At 36.5% G+C, this 18,383-nt stretch overlaps 1 protein-coding gene across 1 annotated transcript in view; it reads left to right on the forward strand.

Moving 5' to 3' along the window:
* The window catches only part of DENND1A (DENN/MADD domain containing 1A), a 462,953-nt gene that overhangs the window by 93,491 nt on the left and 351,079 nt on the right, over positions 1–18,383 (forward strand). The window contains exon 3 of the mRNA XM_008568329.1: positions 14,033–14,082. Within this exon, the coding sequence (XP_008566551.1) occupies positions 14,033–14,082 (50 nt within the window). The remainder of the gene's footprint in view (positions 1–14,032; positions 14,083–18,383) is intronic.

Raw genomic sequence — 18,383 nt, forward strand, 5'->3', positions numbered from 1 at the left:
CGGTCCGGTACGGGCGCGACACTGAGGGTTACGATCCGTTGCCGGTCACGAAAAAAGACAAAAAGGAAAAAAAAAATTACCTCAAATGTCACCTCCTCTAGGAGTCTTTCATATCTACCAGGTAGACCTGATAGAAATATTGTCAAGGTAAAAGGAAATTACTATCAGAAAACCCACAGTACTTGTTTATGTGTTTTCTCCCTCCCCTAGTCAGGAAGTCAGAGGTTCTTGCCTGCTTTGTGTCCAAGTCTCTAGGACCCAGTACTGCACATGCATATTAGGAGGCCAGATATTTGATGTATAATAATAAATGACGGAATAGTGTTCACATTATGGATTTGAACTTGGTAGGACAAACCAAAACATACATTTATTAAATTCCAACTTACCTAGCAGAGCCTTAACCAGAGGCATTTAAGATTCTCATATTTGAATGTATTTTGAACATGATGCCTCTTTATGTAACATCCAGTTTTAGAAGTATAACCTGTAAATTATTTTTCTCAGAGCACTGTTCCAACCTGCCAGATACTTATCATTTCTGGAGACCTAAATCCCTGGCAAATTGAGAAATATTTTGGGATTTTTAATATGTATCTGTTATAATAAACAGATTTAATGGCAGCTTGAAATGCTTTTATTATTCACATCTCAATTATTTCTTAAGAAATATCATTCTCTCCCCCACCCTTAAAAAACTTATGAGGCAAATATCCTCATGTTGTATGAAATTTGACTTTGGATATGTCACTTTGGGCAAAGGCTTTGTTTTTCAGTCTCATTTTCTTCATCTGTAGAATAAGGAAGTAATACTAACTTTGTAGAATTGGCAAGAGAAGTAGCCATAATTCATAATGCCTGAATTTGTCTAGTTCAATAAATGTCTTCTGGCGTAATACGAGAAAAATGAAGCAAAGAGAAAGTTTGATAATTCCATGTAATTGATGATTTCTGATATTTTGTTATGTCCTAGAAGGTAGATAAATCCTTGCTGCAGATAAAGAGCCTGAAGTCAAGTGATAAAAACGATCTCTTCTAATGCCACTCCCCAGTTTCCCACCACAAGGCAAATAAACAACTATTTATTTTTTCATTACCTGCCAGACAGGCTATAGTTTTCCCTCTAGGACTCTGGTGACCACCATCCAATCCAGGATACCTTTGAGAGCAAAAGGGTGATTACACGGAAACCATGGGCAAAGAACTGGGATGTTGTGGGCAAACTGGCATGTAAGGTTACCCTACTCTAAGACCTTTTAACAGAACAACAGAAATCTTTCACTCCAGTGCTGCAATTGGAAAGCAAAACAGGAGAAAGGCTTTAGCTTCATTGGGCACGGAGGGCTACTACTGCAAAGTTTTAGTGGTATGAGTGTAACTGTGGAGACAGAATGCTAATCAAATAGGGATAGAGACAGAGAATCTTTCTCTTGAATAGAGAGTTAGGCAAGTTTCTTCATCAGTCTACCTGAAACTAATTTTACTCAGCTTTCAAGTTTTTGTTCATCTATAAGAAGGTGATAATATCTACATAAGATTACTGGTAGGATGATTATGCATTTGTAAAACTTCTAGCACAAGATGTGGTACATAGTAGCTGCTTTGCCAGTTACTTTCCACTTGTCATTTAATCCCCTTCAGAGAACAGATGACCATTGGTATATGAGAAACTAAAGGCTGAACAGGTTAGTTTCATAATCAGAAGAAATTTATATGTGTCAATTAGATACTTTTAATTATGTGCATAATTCATGTGTTATTAGGCATGAATGTAATTAGGCATAAATGGTAAACTTTTGATGGAAATGATTATCTTTACATTTATAGAAACTTTAATAGTCTTCCCTATTCTCATTTTCTATGTCAAGAATCAATATTAATCTTTAAGTTTGGTTCTCTGATAAATTCAAGTCTGTGTCTTGGTCCTTGTAGTTTCACTGCGTCCTATGAGGATTAAACAAGAAGACATGTGGACTGTTAGCACAGCGCATGGCAGTAATAAGTGCTCAGTTAATGCTGCTTTTTTCACCTCTAAATCTCTAGACTATCCTCCAATCATTTTTTTAGCACCATCATTTGCTGGATGTTTCCTCTGTGCCAGATACTTTGTTAGACACAGGCATTGAGTATAATCCCCACCTTTCCTGATTTAGTCTAGTGGGGAAGACAGACCTGTGAATATATTTCATTAATTCCAAGAGGCACATTTTTTCATATTTTAACATCTTGGAAATTGGGGTGCATCTTACAGTTGATAGTATATTATTTCATTTGTAGCATTTTTTTTCCTTGGTGGTATCTTTTATTTGTATAAAATATAGTTTTATAGTCAATGGCTTCTTAGAGTTGATGACTTACAGCAAATTATTGCAATAAATAGTCACACATGCTTTCTCTATATACAGGAAAGTGGACTTTGGGAGCTCAGAAGAAATAGCAGATTCTGAGGAGAGATTTAAGATGGTCCTGTTCAAATTTGTTACAGTTCCCTTTTGCTCTCTTTGACCAAACCACTCTCCCTACTGCCAGGGTTATTATTAAGTTTCCTGTGTAAGGCTCTTCTTCCTTCCCGGAGGCCTGTTGGGTACCCAGTTGGATGTCTTTTCCCTCATGTGGAAATGCAGGGCCTTGAGATTATGGTCAGTTTAATGGTAGGAATGATATTAACAGGATTGGGGTAGGAACTCAGGAGAAGTAAAGTGGTCACTATTGCCTCTGAGTCCACCTGGTAGAGTCTGGAAGACTTGGGGGTAGGTGGAAGAGTTAGAAAGTCATGTGCAAGTGGGACCTAAGAGGATCCAAACCCCTCAGTGACTTCTAGTGCATTAGAATAAAGTCCAGATTCCTAAGCATGCCTTGTAGGGTCCCACATGATTTGGCCCCTGCCAGCTTCCTCTGATACTCTCTCCCTCACCTCTCTGCTCCAGCATGCCAGGCTGCTTCTAAGTTCCTTGAATGTGCCAAGGGTTCCTGTTCAGTGGCTGCTTGCTCATGCTGTTACTTTTTTTTTTTTCCTTTTTGTCTTTTTTCGTGTCCGGCAATGGATCGCAACCCTCAGTGTCGCGCCCGTACTGGACCGGGACCGGCAACAGGATCGCAACCCTCAGTGTTGCGCCCGCACCTCGCTCAGCCAGTGAACGGGAACTGGTCTGTATGTGGGATCCGAACCCTCGGCGGGAGCGCCGCCGCATTCCCAAGCAGCGCACTGTAGCAGTGCACCACTGGGCCGGCCCCATGCTGTTACTTTTTTTTTTTTCCTTTTTGTCTTTTTTCGTGTCCGGCAATGGATCGCAACCCTCAGTGTTGCGCCCGCACCTCGCTCAGCCAGTGAACGGGAACTGGTCTGTATGTGGGATCCGAACCCTCGGCGGGAGCGCCGCCGCATTCCCAAGCAGCGCACTGTAGCAGTGCACCACTGGGCCGGCCCCATGCTGTTACTTTTGACTCCCTTCTCCTATCCCTCTTCCAGTCTTTGCCTGGTGAATACCTATTCATTCCTCATTTCTCAGCTCACAAAGTTACTTCCTCAGAAGCCTTCCTTGACCTTTCTGTCTAAATTCAGGACTCTGTCATTTTGTTTAGAACACTCTGTTTTTTTCTTCCACAGCTCCTGTGGCAGTTTGAATTAGGTATTCATGTATTCATTTCTATAGCATATGTCTTTCCGGTTGGATTGTAGGCTCCATGTGAACAGGGACCACATCACTGCTTTATCCCTGGCCTCTAGCACATTGTCTGATACTAAATGTATTATCAGTGTTCTTTTCTAAGATGACTTTGAAATACACTTGATTTCAGGGGCTCCCTTGTCCCCTATCTTGTTTACTAATACTTGGAAAGGTTTTAAGGAATCAGAAACTTTTCTTCACAGTTATCTTGAAATTCAACAACCATGCAGATGTTTGACTCTAAGTCACACGAATAGATCATCTTTCCCTCAGCAAGAGTTAGTGGTGGTCTGAGAGCCTTTCTTGTTCTGATGGAGTGAAAGATTAGCAAGCAACAGTGTACCGGGAACCTAGATAACGAGTATGGATTTTAGACATATGTTGACCTCGAAGTACCTGTGGGACATGAGGCAGAAGTGTCCAATAGGGAGTTGGAATAGGAACCTGGAGCTGGGAAGGTAGTTCAGAAGTGAAGCTTTGAATTTTAATGTACTTGGTGATGACAACTGAAACAAAAGTGTAGGTAGACTATTAATAGAGGAGGATGCAGAGAGAGGAGGAAGATAACATCCTGGGAAACTCTTTTAAGGGAAAGGAGTTGAAAAGGAAGCCAGAAATCAAGTAGTGGCAGAGGCAGGAGGAGACCGTCTGTGTTCTTCATCTAAAGGAACAGCATTGGACAAGTAACATGTTTTCAAGTGACTGGTGATAGAGTACTAGAATAGGCTTTCTGCTCTTTTAATACTGCTTTAAAATATTATAAACAAAATAAATGTCAAATTGAAGAGCTCTCAATAATTGAGAGAGTATGAATTCATTTATCTGTCAAGAATACCCTTGGACCTTACCTGTAGAAGTGAACTATTCTATTATTATTAATACTATTATTTTTATTATCTTATTATTAATACTGGTATTACTAAGGAATTACTTCTATGAAGAGCCCATGCCACAAAACAGTTGTGAATTCTGGGTGGTTTAAATATTTAAATATGTTTTATATTTAATTCTTTGTGGGTTTTTTTTTTTAATTTTAAAAAATTTTCCAACAAAAGAGCATGTTTGGCCATTTAGGAACAACTGTGTGAACTGTTGACTCACCAGAGAACCGACAGGATTGGCATTGTCATTGTCATTTTACCTTTTAGAAAATTCTAAATTTGAGTTTGGGGGCATTGGTGAGTTTGTTTGGTTTACAGGGCTCCTCGACACTCCAGATCAGTGTTAGCCAAATCCTTTCTAGGGCTGGTTTTTGTATGACCTGTGAGTTAAGATGATTTTTTACCCCTTTTAAAGGTTGTAAAAAAAAAAAAAAAAAAAACAAAGAAGAATATGTGACACAGATCATAAGTGGCCTGCAAAGCCTAAAATATTTACTGCCTGGCCCTTTAGCGAACAATTTTGCCGACTCCTTTTTTAGGTTGTTAGTTAGTTGTACATGAAATGAACTCCAAATTTAATAGGAAAAGCTCAAATTGATGATTGCAAATTTCAGAATGTCTTGAATGTCTTAGGTCCTTTCTTTTAAAGATTTACCTGTTGAATCATTAGAACACATTTTCAGTGGTGGTATGGACATTTGATTGAAAACAGCCTTGTATGACTTGACAGTATGGTCAGAGCATGAAAGGACTTCTGTACTGTGTGGTACCTCAGGATAGTTCTGGAAAATGTTTAAATCTGTTCTGGTACCATTTCCCAGGCAGTCTCAGGTAAACATTAGCATCTGTATGTTGGAGCAGGATATGCAAAGCAAAATAAAACCTATATGTGAAATTGAATTATTTTCTTTGCTTGTATTTTGCTGGCTCTCTGAAGAGGCTTTTTCCCCCTTCTAGTTGAAAAAGATTAAAATCCTTGAGTGGATATTAGAAAACTTCATTACATGATCTTCTTTACTTCAATAGTGTTTCGTATCACCTGCATTCTGTCATTGTAATGAGGTGTCATCAATCTGTTCTGAATATAAATTTCTTCAGTCTGCAATCCTCTTTATCTTTCTATCAGAATCTGTAAGTTGTGGGAAATAAAAGTTTATTTGAAACAGTTCCATAATTGGAGGTGACTGTTTAGTGAGATACCCTGTCTAATCAATTGCTAAATAATTCTCTCTCAAAAGTGGATTTGATATTTACATTTTGATTTTCATATTCTGCTCACAGTGTTTATTGATGGTGTCTAACATCCCCTGCCACTGAATAAATAAAGCCTACTATTTCCTTTTCAATGTTTTAAGCTATTATTCTCATATAAGAGCTAATAAGCAGAAGGTTAGGTATATTACCAAACTATGATTCTATCAGAAGAAGCTAGGAAACTTGATTAATATGCCTTGTAAACTAATGATTTCAGTTCCATACTTGTAGTGCTAGAATAATTTGTATAAACCAAGTAGTACAGATTCCTTATTTTAGCACTAAGACTTACAAAGGCTTCTTTTAGCAGCCTTTAATTTTGTACTTATGTATGTGACATAGCCTGTGGCTGTGATAGCTACTGTGAATCTGCAGTTGTTTTGGGATGAAAGGAGGAGGCAGCTGGAAACTCGGTAGCTACATCTAGCTGTCTACCTAGAGAAGGCCTTGATTTCAAGTTTATCTAAACAAGCTCGACTAATCCCAACTATCTAGGGGGATCCACTGTCAAAACAAGCAGCGTGGCCCTGAGGCAAACACAGCTATACAGAAATGAAGGCTGGGGCTTCCAATACTCCGATGACTGCATACTGGAGGCTTTTTTCCCCCTGAAAGAGGGTAAGAGAGGTAGAATTTGCATAATGCCTTTTCATTGGAAACTTTTGGAAAGCTGACAGACCTTCAGCTTATAGATCTGTAGCCACAATACAGAGTCTATAGGAGAATCCTTGAATGACCTAACCATATTGAAAGAAAATATAAAAGCGTCCAAGTATAGCCAAGTGAGAGAGGAAAAGAGGCTGATGCATTGTCTAACATCTGCTGTACTTCTCGTTAGTTTTGTTCTTTGCTATTCTATGTGGACTTTGGAGAAGCCTAAGACAGCCTAACATGAATCCTATAATCTTCCTTCTGAATATTTATGTAGTGTGCCAGCTTCTAAGCTGTCCTTTGCGTTTTTCTACTTCCCCCTCATTTTCATGCTCTCAAATGAGGCCAACATTTCAAAAGCTAAATAAATGTTTGTGAATGTTTATAAAAGATTTGCATAAATTTGTCCTTGTCTGACAAAGATCACTTTTTTCTTATGCCAGTTCTGAAAAATTTTTTTTAAGGTTTTGGTGCTTGTCTTGACAACAAAGTCCTGCATCCCAGAACAATGATTGCTGATTAAGTGGGTATGCAATTGTGACTGAATAGGCTTTCAAGATACTGGGTAAAAAGACCTATCATCTGAAGGCTGCATTATAGAATTTAGAAAATGTTATCAGAAGTACACATTTAAATCTATTTTTTGGTACCATATCATTAGGTAAGACAAAGAGTTCTTACAAGTTAAAAGAAAAATATACCACCCATGGTTTTAAAACATTCTCCTGTATGCATTTTAATAATTAGAATTTTTCAATAACTCAGAATATCACTTTTCTTTTCTATGCTTGAACATATTTGAAAATAGTTTTTAGGCCTTTAGATACATCTAAAGGATTTGGGGAACCGTAAGTGTACCAGTTCTACTTAATATTAATATGGTTACTAGGGTGGTGATCAGAGAGAATTTACCAGGCAGTCTTTTAAAACATCTGAATGCTCAATCTTATGTTGAGAAAATATAAACTACATGAAATATGTGTTAGGGCTTAATTATGGAACGCACACACACACAGCGCCCAGACACTTATGCCACCGATGTGTTTGCTGGATTCATTTATCTTTTAAAATTAGAATGGATTTTGTGGTGTGGCAAGTAAAGTTGTGGGTAAAGGTGCTAATTTAGTTCAGAGATATTTGAAGATTGGCAGGAGAGAGAGGTAACAGCCAGTTCTGTTAGTCCTTTGGTTGTATTGGTTTAGAGGTTTAAGTTGTCATTAAGGCACAAACTAGAGCCACTTCTCTGACACAGTTTTTATCACATCTGCTAGGCTTGTGTCCCAAGAGGAGACGTGGAGAGCACTGAATTCAGCATGGGCCCATTATCGACTGCTTTTTCGTGTGTTGTAAAAGGAGTGAGACCTCAGGGAGGCTTGGAGCCTCCTCCCGTGTAATGTCCAAGTCAGATTTGAAGGACTGGTGGCAGGAAAGCTTTGGCCTTGGGGTGTGAATTCTAAGAAATAGAGGCACAATTAAGTTTAAAAAATTCAAGGACTTTGAGCTTGATAATGAAAGATTTTTTTTTTCTAGACTAATGTGAGCAGAAAAGTTGCCCATCTGTGCACATTTTTGTGTTCATTTAAAATATTTAGAAGCTGACAGCTTTTAATATGCTTACAAAATAGTCTTTCTATCAGTGCTCTTTTTTTTTTTTTCTTTTCTTTTTTTAATAGTATCTTCCTGAGGGCAAGTTGCTTCTTCAGTGAAATCATGTTTGCAATTTTACTGTTGAGACCCTATTCCTTTGGTATGTGCTAACTTGTGTTTCCCTCCTTCCCCCCTTCCTTTTAGAAATATTGATAACATAAATGTCCAGATAACAGGAATTAAAATATTTAAGGAAACATAAATTAAAATTTTAAGGAAATGAGCAAGACAAAATATTTTAGAGTAATAACATTAAGCCCAAGGAATTACATTACTGATGCCGCTGAACGCTAATTGTAAGAGGTCATCATCTGTTCCTTTTGGAAGTATTTAAAACAAGTGTTAAGAATTTTATTGATGTTTAACATTGACCTTATAAATATAGTTCCCTCACTTTCAACACCTTTGCTGGAAGGTTTAAAGTTAATAAAAGGAAATCTTGGAATACAGGATGTTATATAATATTGTGATATGAAACAACTTTGTTTTAGGTAAATTTTTGGAGAAAGGGAAGGATGCAAAAGGATAGAGTAATTTTATTAAATTAAAAAGTTTTTTATAAGATCCAATATTTTTACTTTGGACTTCAAAGGTTATAAAGATTTATACTTGAAAGTAGTTCTAGAGGTGGTACTTCTGTTGTAAGCTTTCCTCTTCTGCACTTAATGTCCTTAGTAATTCAGAAGTAAAGCTTATATATTTCATATTTATGGAGTGTGTTGAATTTCTTTATTTTATTGTAACTTAATTTTATCTTTGAATTACAACACTGATTCTGAATATTAGGTATTACAGAAATTAGCATAATTATAACATATGCATAACTCAAAATTCACCAATATTTATAAAAAGTAAACAGGGGGTAAATATTGAAATGTACCAAAGGAAGGAAGCAGACTCTGTAGCATTTGAGCAGTGTTGTTAGAAATTTGACCCGGCTTTTATGTTCGGGTGTTGAAAGGCTTTTCTGTAAAATTCCTTTTTCAAAGCTTCTTTTTCTCATTGAAAAAAAATATAAATTTGGTTGTAACTGTATTATGGATTTTGGGTTTAATTTGACACTTAAAGTGAAGGAGAAAAATTTTGTTTCCTGTTTTCACGTTTAGGAAACTTCTGATCAACATTCTTGAACTTGGTGCTGTTAAGCTTCCAAGAACAACTGCTTTACCCTTCTTAATCATAAGCATTTAAAACCTTTGTCAGCTTTCACTTGGAGTCCCTGGTTTTAACTTGAAATGGCTTGAAGTAGAAATTTTGTTAGCTTTTTGTATGTTTGGATTTTGTTCTGTTTTTAACTTTCAACTTGAATTTTAAGATCATCAATCACAGGCTTTTCTTTCAAGTCAGTGGCACGGCTCTCAGTTGCAAGACTTAGAGGGTCAAGTATTTCCCTCATGCTATTAAAATTTTTTTAAAACATAGTATTTTAGGAATTTGAGCTCCACTGATCTTTTCATCATACACCTGCATTTTGAAATGAACAAATAAATTAGGTGTAAGAAATCCAGGAAATGTTCTCTCACCGTCTCTACTCTTATCCCTCCTTCACTCTCTTTTTTGGGCAAAGGTAAATTATCAACTGCTATATCAGCTTTCAGCAAGCCACAAAGAGGCTAATTGTGGCTTTACATATTTTAAAATACATTAATTTGTTCAAGCTATCTCTTTTATTTAAAAGTTTTCCTGCACAGATTTTTTTTTCCTTTGAATTATTGAGAATGTGTCTCATCTCCCAACGCTCTGTAACTCCAGTGGACACTATAATCAGCCTGTGCTTTTATCTTTCAAATGGCATTTATTTGTAGGGTATATATATGTCTGTGTCTGACTGTAAATTGTTTTCATCTGCCAAATTAAACTAGTTGTTGTTTATAGGTTTCAGTGAAGCAATGAAAACAAAGTATTTGACACCTCCCTCCCCAAATTCAGGGTGAGTTATTCTAGCCTTCTCATTATTTATAATCCCAGTTAATTTTATCGAATTTAGTCTTTGAAGTTTTGCTTCTAGATAAGGTTTTATAATGGATACGATTATAAATTTAAAACTTTACTATGTTCAGAGAACGGTTCAATGTCAGCAGAACATAATCTACTTTCTCCAGATGGGTATAAATTCCCTTGATGGTCTTTCTGACCGGATGAGAATTTGAATTGGGTGAAATGAATCCAAAGTAGACTGAGCTGAATCTTGGGTTCATTTCTGAATTTTATTTGCAAGTGTATCCAGTGTTAGGTGTGTTATTTTCATATTTTGGTTCATACTCTGAGGCTTGGTATCTCCTTATGGCCAGAGCTTTGTAGATGTTGCTTTTCTACTACACTGAGCAATCTGCTGTTTAATATATGCATAACTGAAAGGTTTGTGCAACTGCTTCTCCACCACCCTTCCTCCCTGTGCCTCCTGCTCTTGTTTCTTCCCTCATGAAGTATCATATATTTTGTTAGGAAGAAAAGCCCTTTTGGAAATTGCCTATTTCATAAATTGTTTGGTGACACAAAGGGGTTGAATGCTGTTTTCTTGTCTCATTTATTTTGAAAACTTTGCTCCTGAACTCACCTGAATCAATGAGCTCAGTGTTGTCTCCAATAAGTTATGTGTTGGATATATTGATTGGGAGGGATTTTAGAAAACCCGTCTGGGGTTTATAATGTCAGCAGTGTTTTGATTATGAAAAGAGTTGGAACCTGGGGACATGGAACCAGGTGGCGAATGTTCTAAAGCCAGTGGTGACATGGTGGACTGGTTCCCTCCTGGGATCTAGTTCATGCCCTGCACTTTAACTGTGGTGACTGGCTACTATAGATTCACTTTTTTGCTCATTAAAATGTTAAGAAATCAAATCGTACATAAAAAGATTTGTGAAAACATAAACTTGGGAATTGATCTGGAGAGCTGGCATGCAATCTTCCCCACCCCCTGCCTTAGCAATGAGGTCATTTACATTTCATCAGCTGTGCAGCATCTCCAAGATCCGATTTATGTGGCAGTAGTTGAACTTGCACTGAGGTAGGTTGTCTGAAAGAGCTTGTGTAGGCAAGAGAAATGGGGGAGAGAACAAGAAAATTACCATCTACAAAGAAACTTCCCTAGCCAAAAGCATAGGTTCTAGAGAGAAAAAGGGGGTTGGTAACTGGTTAGTGACTGTTTTCTCAGTAAAGTTAATATTGAAAGACAGTGGGAAACTCCGCCATAAATATAATACTCAAAATATACTTAAATCAGGGTTTTAAAGCTGCCTCTCAGAGAGCCGTACTTTTCATATTTGAATAATTGTGGGGTGGTTTTTTTTTTTTTTTGATAAAAGAGAAATAGTTGAATGTTTATATATAGGGAAAACATTGTATTAAGAAAATTAATTTCAGCATTTTTTAAAATTTACAAGGAACATTGTTTTTCCTTCCCTTTTCCTGTTCTCCTTCCAAACTAAGAAGTAGATATTTCAGTTCTGATTGAGATAATGTATGAATATGCCTAACACAGAGTAGATGCTCATTTTTGTTTCTTCTGACAGCACACCACCATCTTGTTTGACTTAAATTGGAATATCAAGCTCTTGTAGTATTACAAACATGAAGAAGCATATTGTAATGTACAAACATGTGCCTACATTTGCCTATATCCCCCCCACCGCCGCCACCCCATTGCTTAATTAGACTTATCGCTACTTTCTTGGATAAAAAGGAAAGCTTGTGGGAGGTGGGTTACACTCAGCCTACATTGGATATTTTGATATTTGTTCTAATATTATCTGACAGACAAGTGCAAAGTTGGTTATTACTCTTGACATGAGAAAGTGGTAAGTAGTTTCTATATTGTAGTGAGTAATAAGTTGGGCATATTAGATTCCCTTGACTCTGCTGTAGAGCACAGTGCTATCTTGTAGCCATGGGGGGTCCTTTCTTTCAAAAATCTTTGAGGCCTTTTGCCAGCGCAACTCCAGCATAGAGTGAAGTGCTTTCTGCACCTGTAACTTTTGAGGGGTAAAGGATAACTGTCTTAGTAGCTGATACTGGCAATGAGTGAGCAGTTGGTACTGGATTTTAAAGGGTATTTGGTACATATACTGAAGTTGAGAGATGCTGTGTGGTATTTGAAACTTGAAGTGGAAGGAAACTTGTAAGGAATTTTTTTTTCGTGTTACATCATAAGGGTTTTATGTATATGGATTATAATATATTTTATAATTAAAACTGCAGACAATAAAGTGGATATTTTATGATATATTTTCCAATATTTGCCTGATAATAACTTTATGCACTGAGAAATTGCTCTCGTTTCACTATTAGCTTCTGCAACTTACTTAAACATGATTAGTTTAAAACCAATAAATATGGACTCCTGAATGCCACACTATAAAATTAACCAATAGAAAAATAATGCCTCTTAGAATATGCTGAGGTATTCTTATTCACTCTTTTTCATTTTTTAGTTTCCTGTTCATTAACTATTTTGTGACATGTGTTAACAGTGCTGTGATATACATGGTACCAGTCCAAGATGATATTAAAAAATAGGTTATGCTCAATTGAATTATGTAGGCAGAACATGCTCTGGCAGAGCAAGTCAATGTGCTTTCTGCTTCATTGAGTGGGTTATTAGATTGATGTGGTTTATTTCTTGAATGATAGAACTGGTTTTAAAAATAAATGAACCGAGAAGCATCAATTCAGTTAGCATTGATAATTCATTATTATTGGTTAGAAAAGTGCTACATTTGTAAACTTATCTTTAATTTATCACTTGGATTCGGATTTGCAATGGGCAGGTTTGTTTTAATTTGAACCAGCTTCTCAATGAGTGAAAAAATGTGTTCTTCATTTTGTCTTGAATTTGGGATTTTAAATAGTTAAAAAGAAAATCAGATGCATGAAAGGAATACTTTTTTAAAATTTATAACATAGGGCTATGAACTTATGATAAGCACAAACTCTGGGCTGTTCAAGCCTCCAGTTAGATTAAGTCAATCTAAAGAAAATTCTATGAAGGAAGTAATAATTAATTACTTGTGTATGTGTTTAGTTATGTGTATATGTACTGTATATGTGAAATGTGTCTACTGGGGAAAATCGCAGTCTACTGTATATTGTGACTCATGTACCAGTGTTCTTTTCTTAATGTAAGAAGATTGTCTTTCATGAATAAGTCTTTGAGATGTCACTCTATTTCTCGTACCATACTCCTGAATAATGTGCTTGGTTTTATGTTTCTGTATATTTGTAAAAACATTTCAACTGGCTGTTTGCTTTAGATTTTCAAAAATTACAAGCAGGTAAGTATGTCCAATTATGATAGTGATATTTAACTAAAAATAGTGCATACTTAAAATTGTTACAGTTTGTTTCCAAAATAAATTTATGCCAGAAATGGCAGCTTCTTTATAAAGTAAGTAAATGAATTTTTAATTCTAAAAAGCGTAGGTGACAGTGTTCAGGGACAATTATCTTCAAGTTGGCTTTCTGTTCTGCTGCAATTTGGCCTATTGATGTTGGGAAGTGTTGTCTAATCCCGGCCCCCTCTGTTCCTAGGTAACAGGCAAAAACTGTGCCAGCAACAGCGGCCCTGCCAGGCCAAACCCATGTGGCTCGGTGTTATTCACTCTGATCCATATGGTCAGGCTGGAGATGGTCCCTGGAGGGGTGTTAACACTCAGCAACCCAACCGCCTCCCTCCCTTCAGAGCTTTCCTGCGTGGCTCCTGCTGCTTGCCCATGTGTGATTCTTGATTAATTTTTCATTTTTAATGAAGTTTGATCATGTTTATTATTTCTCATGATTGACTGCCTGGTACTCCTCCCATGTAATTGATAAAGCCCATATTTCTTCATCTGTCTCCTGTTTCTTTAGGGTAAAGTTGTTAGATTGTGTGCTATGGTTAATGTTAGATTTATTGGTCCCATTAGAGGTATAAATTATCTCTCTTTCTCTCCGCAGGAAGTTCTACAGACTTTGACCAAGTTTTGTTTCCCCTTCTGTGTGGACAGGTAGTGTCAGATTTTTAAACTTTACTAGAAAAAAAGTGTCAGTAAACCTGCTATAGAAAATAAAAACCATACCATTCTTAACATTCTGTCTGTTTAACCGTGATTTAAAACACCTTAGTTCCAAGGAGAGTTGCAATATTCTCCTTTCCTGGGGATTTTATTGACACTATCAAAAAGTTTAAAGCTTAGGGTTTTGCATTGGTTAGTTTGTGAGATGTATTTTGTGTGGCATTAAATTTTTGATTTTGGTTATCAGACTTAAACCATGATTAAGAATGGTTGGTGTTTAATCCAGTGCTATTTAACTTTTATTTAAATATGAATATATTTGGCTTAAACAGGTAATATTACATGCCTCCATGGCCTTGTGAGTATTTTATAGACTTTTTTTCTAGACTTCAATTTATAATTTAAATCAGCATAGGCCTATCTAGTTTCAAGGTATTCAGCTATTTAAAAGGCATGTTGCTAAATAATGTTTTACATTTTGTTTAGGCAGCCAGGAATGGTATCTTTCGGGAAATCAGCATTTTCTATGGATTTCTAAACTGAAAAACACAAAATCACCTAAACATTTCCTTAGTATTTATATTATGATAAATTGTTTCTTGGAAAGATACAAATATAAGAACGTCAAGATAATTAAAATAATCTGAAGGGTTTTAAAAAAAACAAAACAAAACAAAAACAAGCCAGTGGTTAATGGTAACAATTTTAGAAGAGATTTTACTTTAGTAAACTGTAATTTACTAACTGTATTAATTAAATAACAAAACAATCACCTTTATTTTCAAGAAATGTCTACTTTTTAACTTCACTTGAAGTTTTTTTCTTTTTGCAGTCATTTATTTGTCCACTTGATTGTTGTCTTTTCAGTTTTCTCTTAATGGAAAATCGAACTATGAGACTATACGTTATGTTATATCTTAAAAATTCCACTTTTAGTGACAAAGAGGTTGTAGAAAATGCCATGGTAATAAATGCCATAATATGTTCCAAGAAAGCTGTAAAATGTACTCATCTTCAGGAAGGTTCTATCTCATATTTTAGTGTACCCAAACAAGGCAGGGCCTGAAAGATTTTAGTGATCTAGAGCACATGTGGGTAGTATGCTTCTTGGATCTTTTTGACACTTCGTAGTACCAGTGTCCTGGTTTATTTGACATTAACCTAAAAATGGTGTGGGATGAGACTTGGTAGCCAAAGGAGTTTAGAAAGAGTACTAAAAAGCAACTCTGGAATGTTGCCAACCACTTACAGTCACTGCGCTCTCTGGTTCTAACATGTTATTTTTTAAGCCAATCAACCATTGTTGTATTTCCAGACTCAGACCTTTTTAAATCTGGGTACCAGGATGTTTTAGTACCAGGTTGATGCTCAAAACAGAATAGCCTTAATTTTAAAAGGGTCAGTCTTTGTGATGAGAGTCCTCTTGTCTCTTCCTCATCCTGTTTCTTCTAAAAATATCAAGGAAGTAGGGTTTTGTTTAGAGATGTTTAATGCAAACTTCACATTTATATGTATGAATTAGCGATGCATGAAATCTCCTCCAGTGACTTATAAAATGTATTACAAATTATGGCAAGGGCATATTTATACAAAATAACAAAGCTGAAATGTTTTAAAAATGTAGGTAGGTGTTTAACAAAGAAAAATAAAAGAATACATTTTTACATGGCTTCTTGTTAGAGTGGTGATCTGTTTTGGATAGGTGTTCCTTAAGTGACTTTGTAAACTAATATTAGAAGAAATGTACAATGTGATTAAATTTCTGCACCCCCCCCCACTTTTCTCTTTCTTTCATAGGCCACACATGCACACCTGTACTATACTTACCTACCTGTCTAGATGATTACATTCTGAAATGGAAGAATAGCAGAGTCCTCAAGTGATAATTTTAAAATGCTTTTTGTTTGTCACAGATAATGTTTGATACCTTTATTTATTTTTTAAACTTAATTTTGAATTTTTCTTTTCTTGGCTGGCTGGTATGGAGATTTGAACCCTTGACCTTGGTGTTTCAACACCAAGCTCTAACCAACTGAGCTAACCAGCCAGCCCCTGTTGTTTTTAGAAAAATATTTTTCTTCCAAAATGCTTCTCTCCCCTAATCATATTCCTTGTATTTTTTTTTTAATGATTTGCAGATGGAAATGTCCTTTTATGGATATATTTTAATCCTCACCATGCTCAATAGCTCTTTCTTATATTTTATTATATTACATGCCCTATGGGTGTTGATAACTTTTATTGATATCAAAAAAACCCTACTTTATTTTGGGTACCATATTTTTTCTCTTCTGTTTGCTCACTTCTAACTTTGGCATAATTTAATGGAGAAAAGATAATGATAGTGAAGTTCATTTACAATAAATACAAAGATTTTAATATCATGATTTTTTTTATTAGTTTGCAGTTAGCACTCTTAAATGGATATGCCCAGATACTGAGACCCCCTCCCCGCCCCCCCCAGAGCTCCCCAGGTGTGTTTATGATATTGTTTGACTTAGAAACTATATCAGCATGGGAGATGAGTAATGCCCTAGGTGATTGTGCTCAAAAAAGAAAGCTTCCTAATCTTTTCAGTATCTGTGCTTTTCTATCCCAAGGAACAGTAATACAGCTTTCTGACATTTCTAGTCTATATCGAGTGGTATTTTCACAGTCATCATCAAATCACCCCTTAACATTGACATCTTGCTGTCTCTTGTGTTGTTTTAAGATTTTTCTTTCTGAAACTAGGACTTATGAAAAATAATAATGCTGGTAGCTCTTCAAAAGAAAGTGCTTTCTCATATGTTATCTCATTTTATCCTCCTATCATAAGAGATAAGAACAAGTGCCATTATCTTCACTTGAAAAAAACTTAAGCTGCAGAGAAATTGTTACTTGCCCAAGGTCCTCTTAGGCTATCAGCACAACCGAGATTTCCATCTCCCAAATGAATACATTTTCCGGTAGACCACCTTGTGGGAAGGACCAGTCACCAAATATATAGAGAGGGAGGAAAGGAAGGAAATTAGCATTTGAGTTCCTAATTGATTCTAGTCAAAGTGCTGGGCACTGTCCCATTGCTACCTCATTTGTTCTCTGCAGCAGCTCTGAGAGATAGCTGGTGGTGGGATCTTTTTCACAAAAGAGCCAAGGAAGGTTCAGGATGTGTGGCATTATGTTGGGTGATGTGGAAGACATGAAAATGATCTCAGACTTGGAGCCCTGCTCTCTATGTGTTTCCCAATCTAGTCTAGGAGGTATTTTAAAGCCATATCAAACAACCTCTATCCAAAAGGATAGTGAGGTTAGAGAAGACTGAAATGGTCAGAGAAAACTTCTTATGGTGGGTGAGACTTGTGTTGAGTCTGCCAAGACAGCAAGAAGTGGGTAAGTGGAAGAGAAAGCCTAATGCCACGTATGCACTGAAGAGCAAAGCAGAGGAGAACCCTGAATGAGCCTAGAGACGCTCAGCCAGAGCAGAGGGAGCCTGCTGGGGAGAGGCTGACGTGTACCATGAGAGCTGGGCTCTGGCCACAGAAGGCCTTGAAATTGTGTGGGAAGAAGCCACAGGATTTTAAACCTGAAATTCATCTGCTTCAAACATCCCATTTTACAGAAAGGAAACCAAGATATACAGAGGTGACATGACTTGCTTATGGTCACAACTATGTAATTACAGAACTGGGAAAGGGACAGATACTCTTATTCCCAGTCTGGAGTTATTTCTACCCTACACTGTACTTGAAGCTCTTGGTGGAGGGCAGTATGAAGTGTCAGTGCTGAGTTCCCTGTATCACTTTCAGAAACTTTTCATTATGACTGATGAAAGCAGTCTCTTAAAAAAAAGACTTGTACCATTCCATAATGTGGCGCTTGCACTTAATAGCTGACAACCAGCTTCAGTTAGTCAAAGCATTCAAGAGATGCTTTGTATAATGGAAAAGCTATTCCTTTCCATGTTTTTGCTTATCCTCTTTCAGAACCCAGAAAGTCAGCTATCACTCAATTGCCTTGTAAATTATACTGTCCACACACATGACAGGAGCATGAAATGAAGTGACAGTCTTTTCAGGAGCAGAAGCATCATTTGAAAGTTCAGGATGAATTCTTTACAAACTATTCCAAAAGATTGAAACAGACGCGAAACTCCCAAACTCATTCTATGAAGCAAACATCATCCTGATACCAAAACCAGGTAAAGATATAACCAAGAAAGAAAACTACAGGCCGATATCCTTGATGAATATAGATGCAAAAATCCTCAATAAAATATTAGCAAACAGAATACAACAACACATATGTAAAAT

Source organism: Galeopterus variegatus, unplaced genomic scaffold, assembly GCF_000696425.1.
Source record: "Galeopterus variegatus unplaced genomic scaffold, G_variegatus-3.0.2 Scaffold400, whole genome shotgun sequence".
Lineage (NCBI taxonomy): Eukaryota > Metazoa > Chordata > Mammalia > Dermoptera > Cynocephalidae > Galeopterus > Galeopterus variegatus.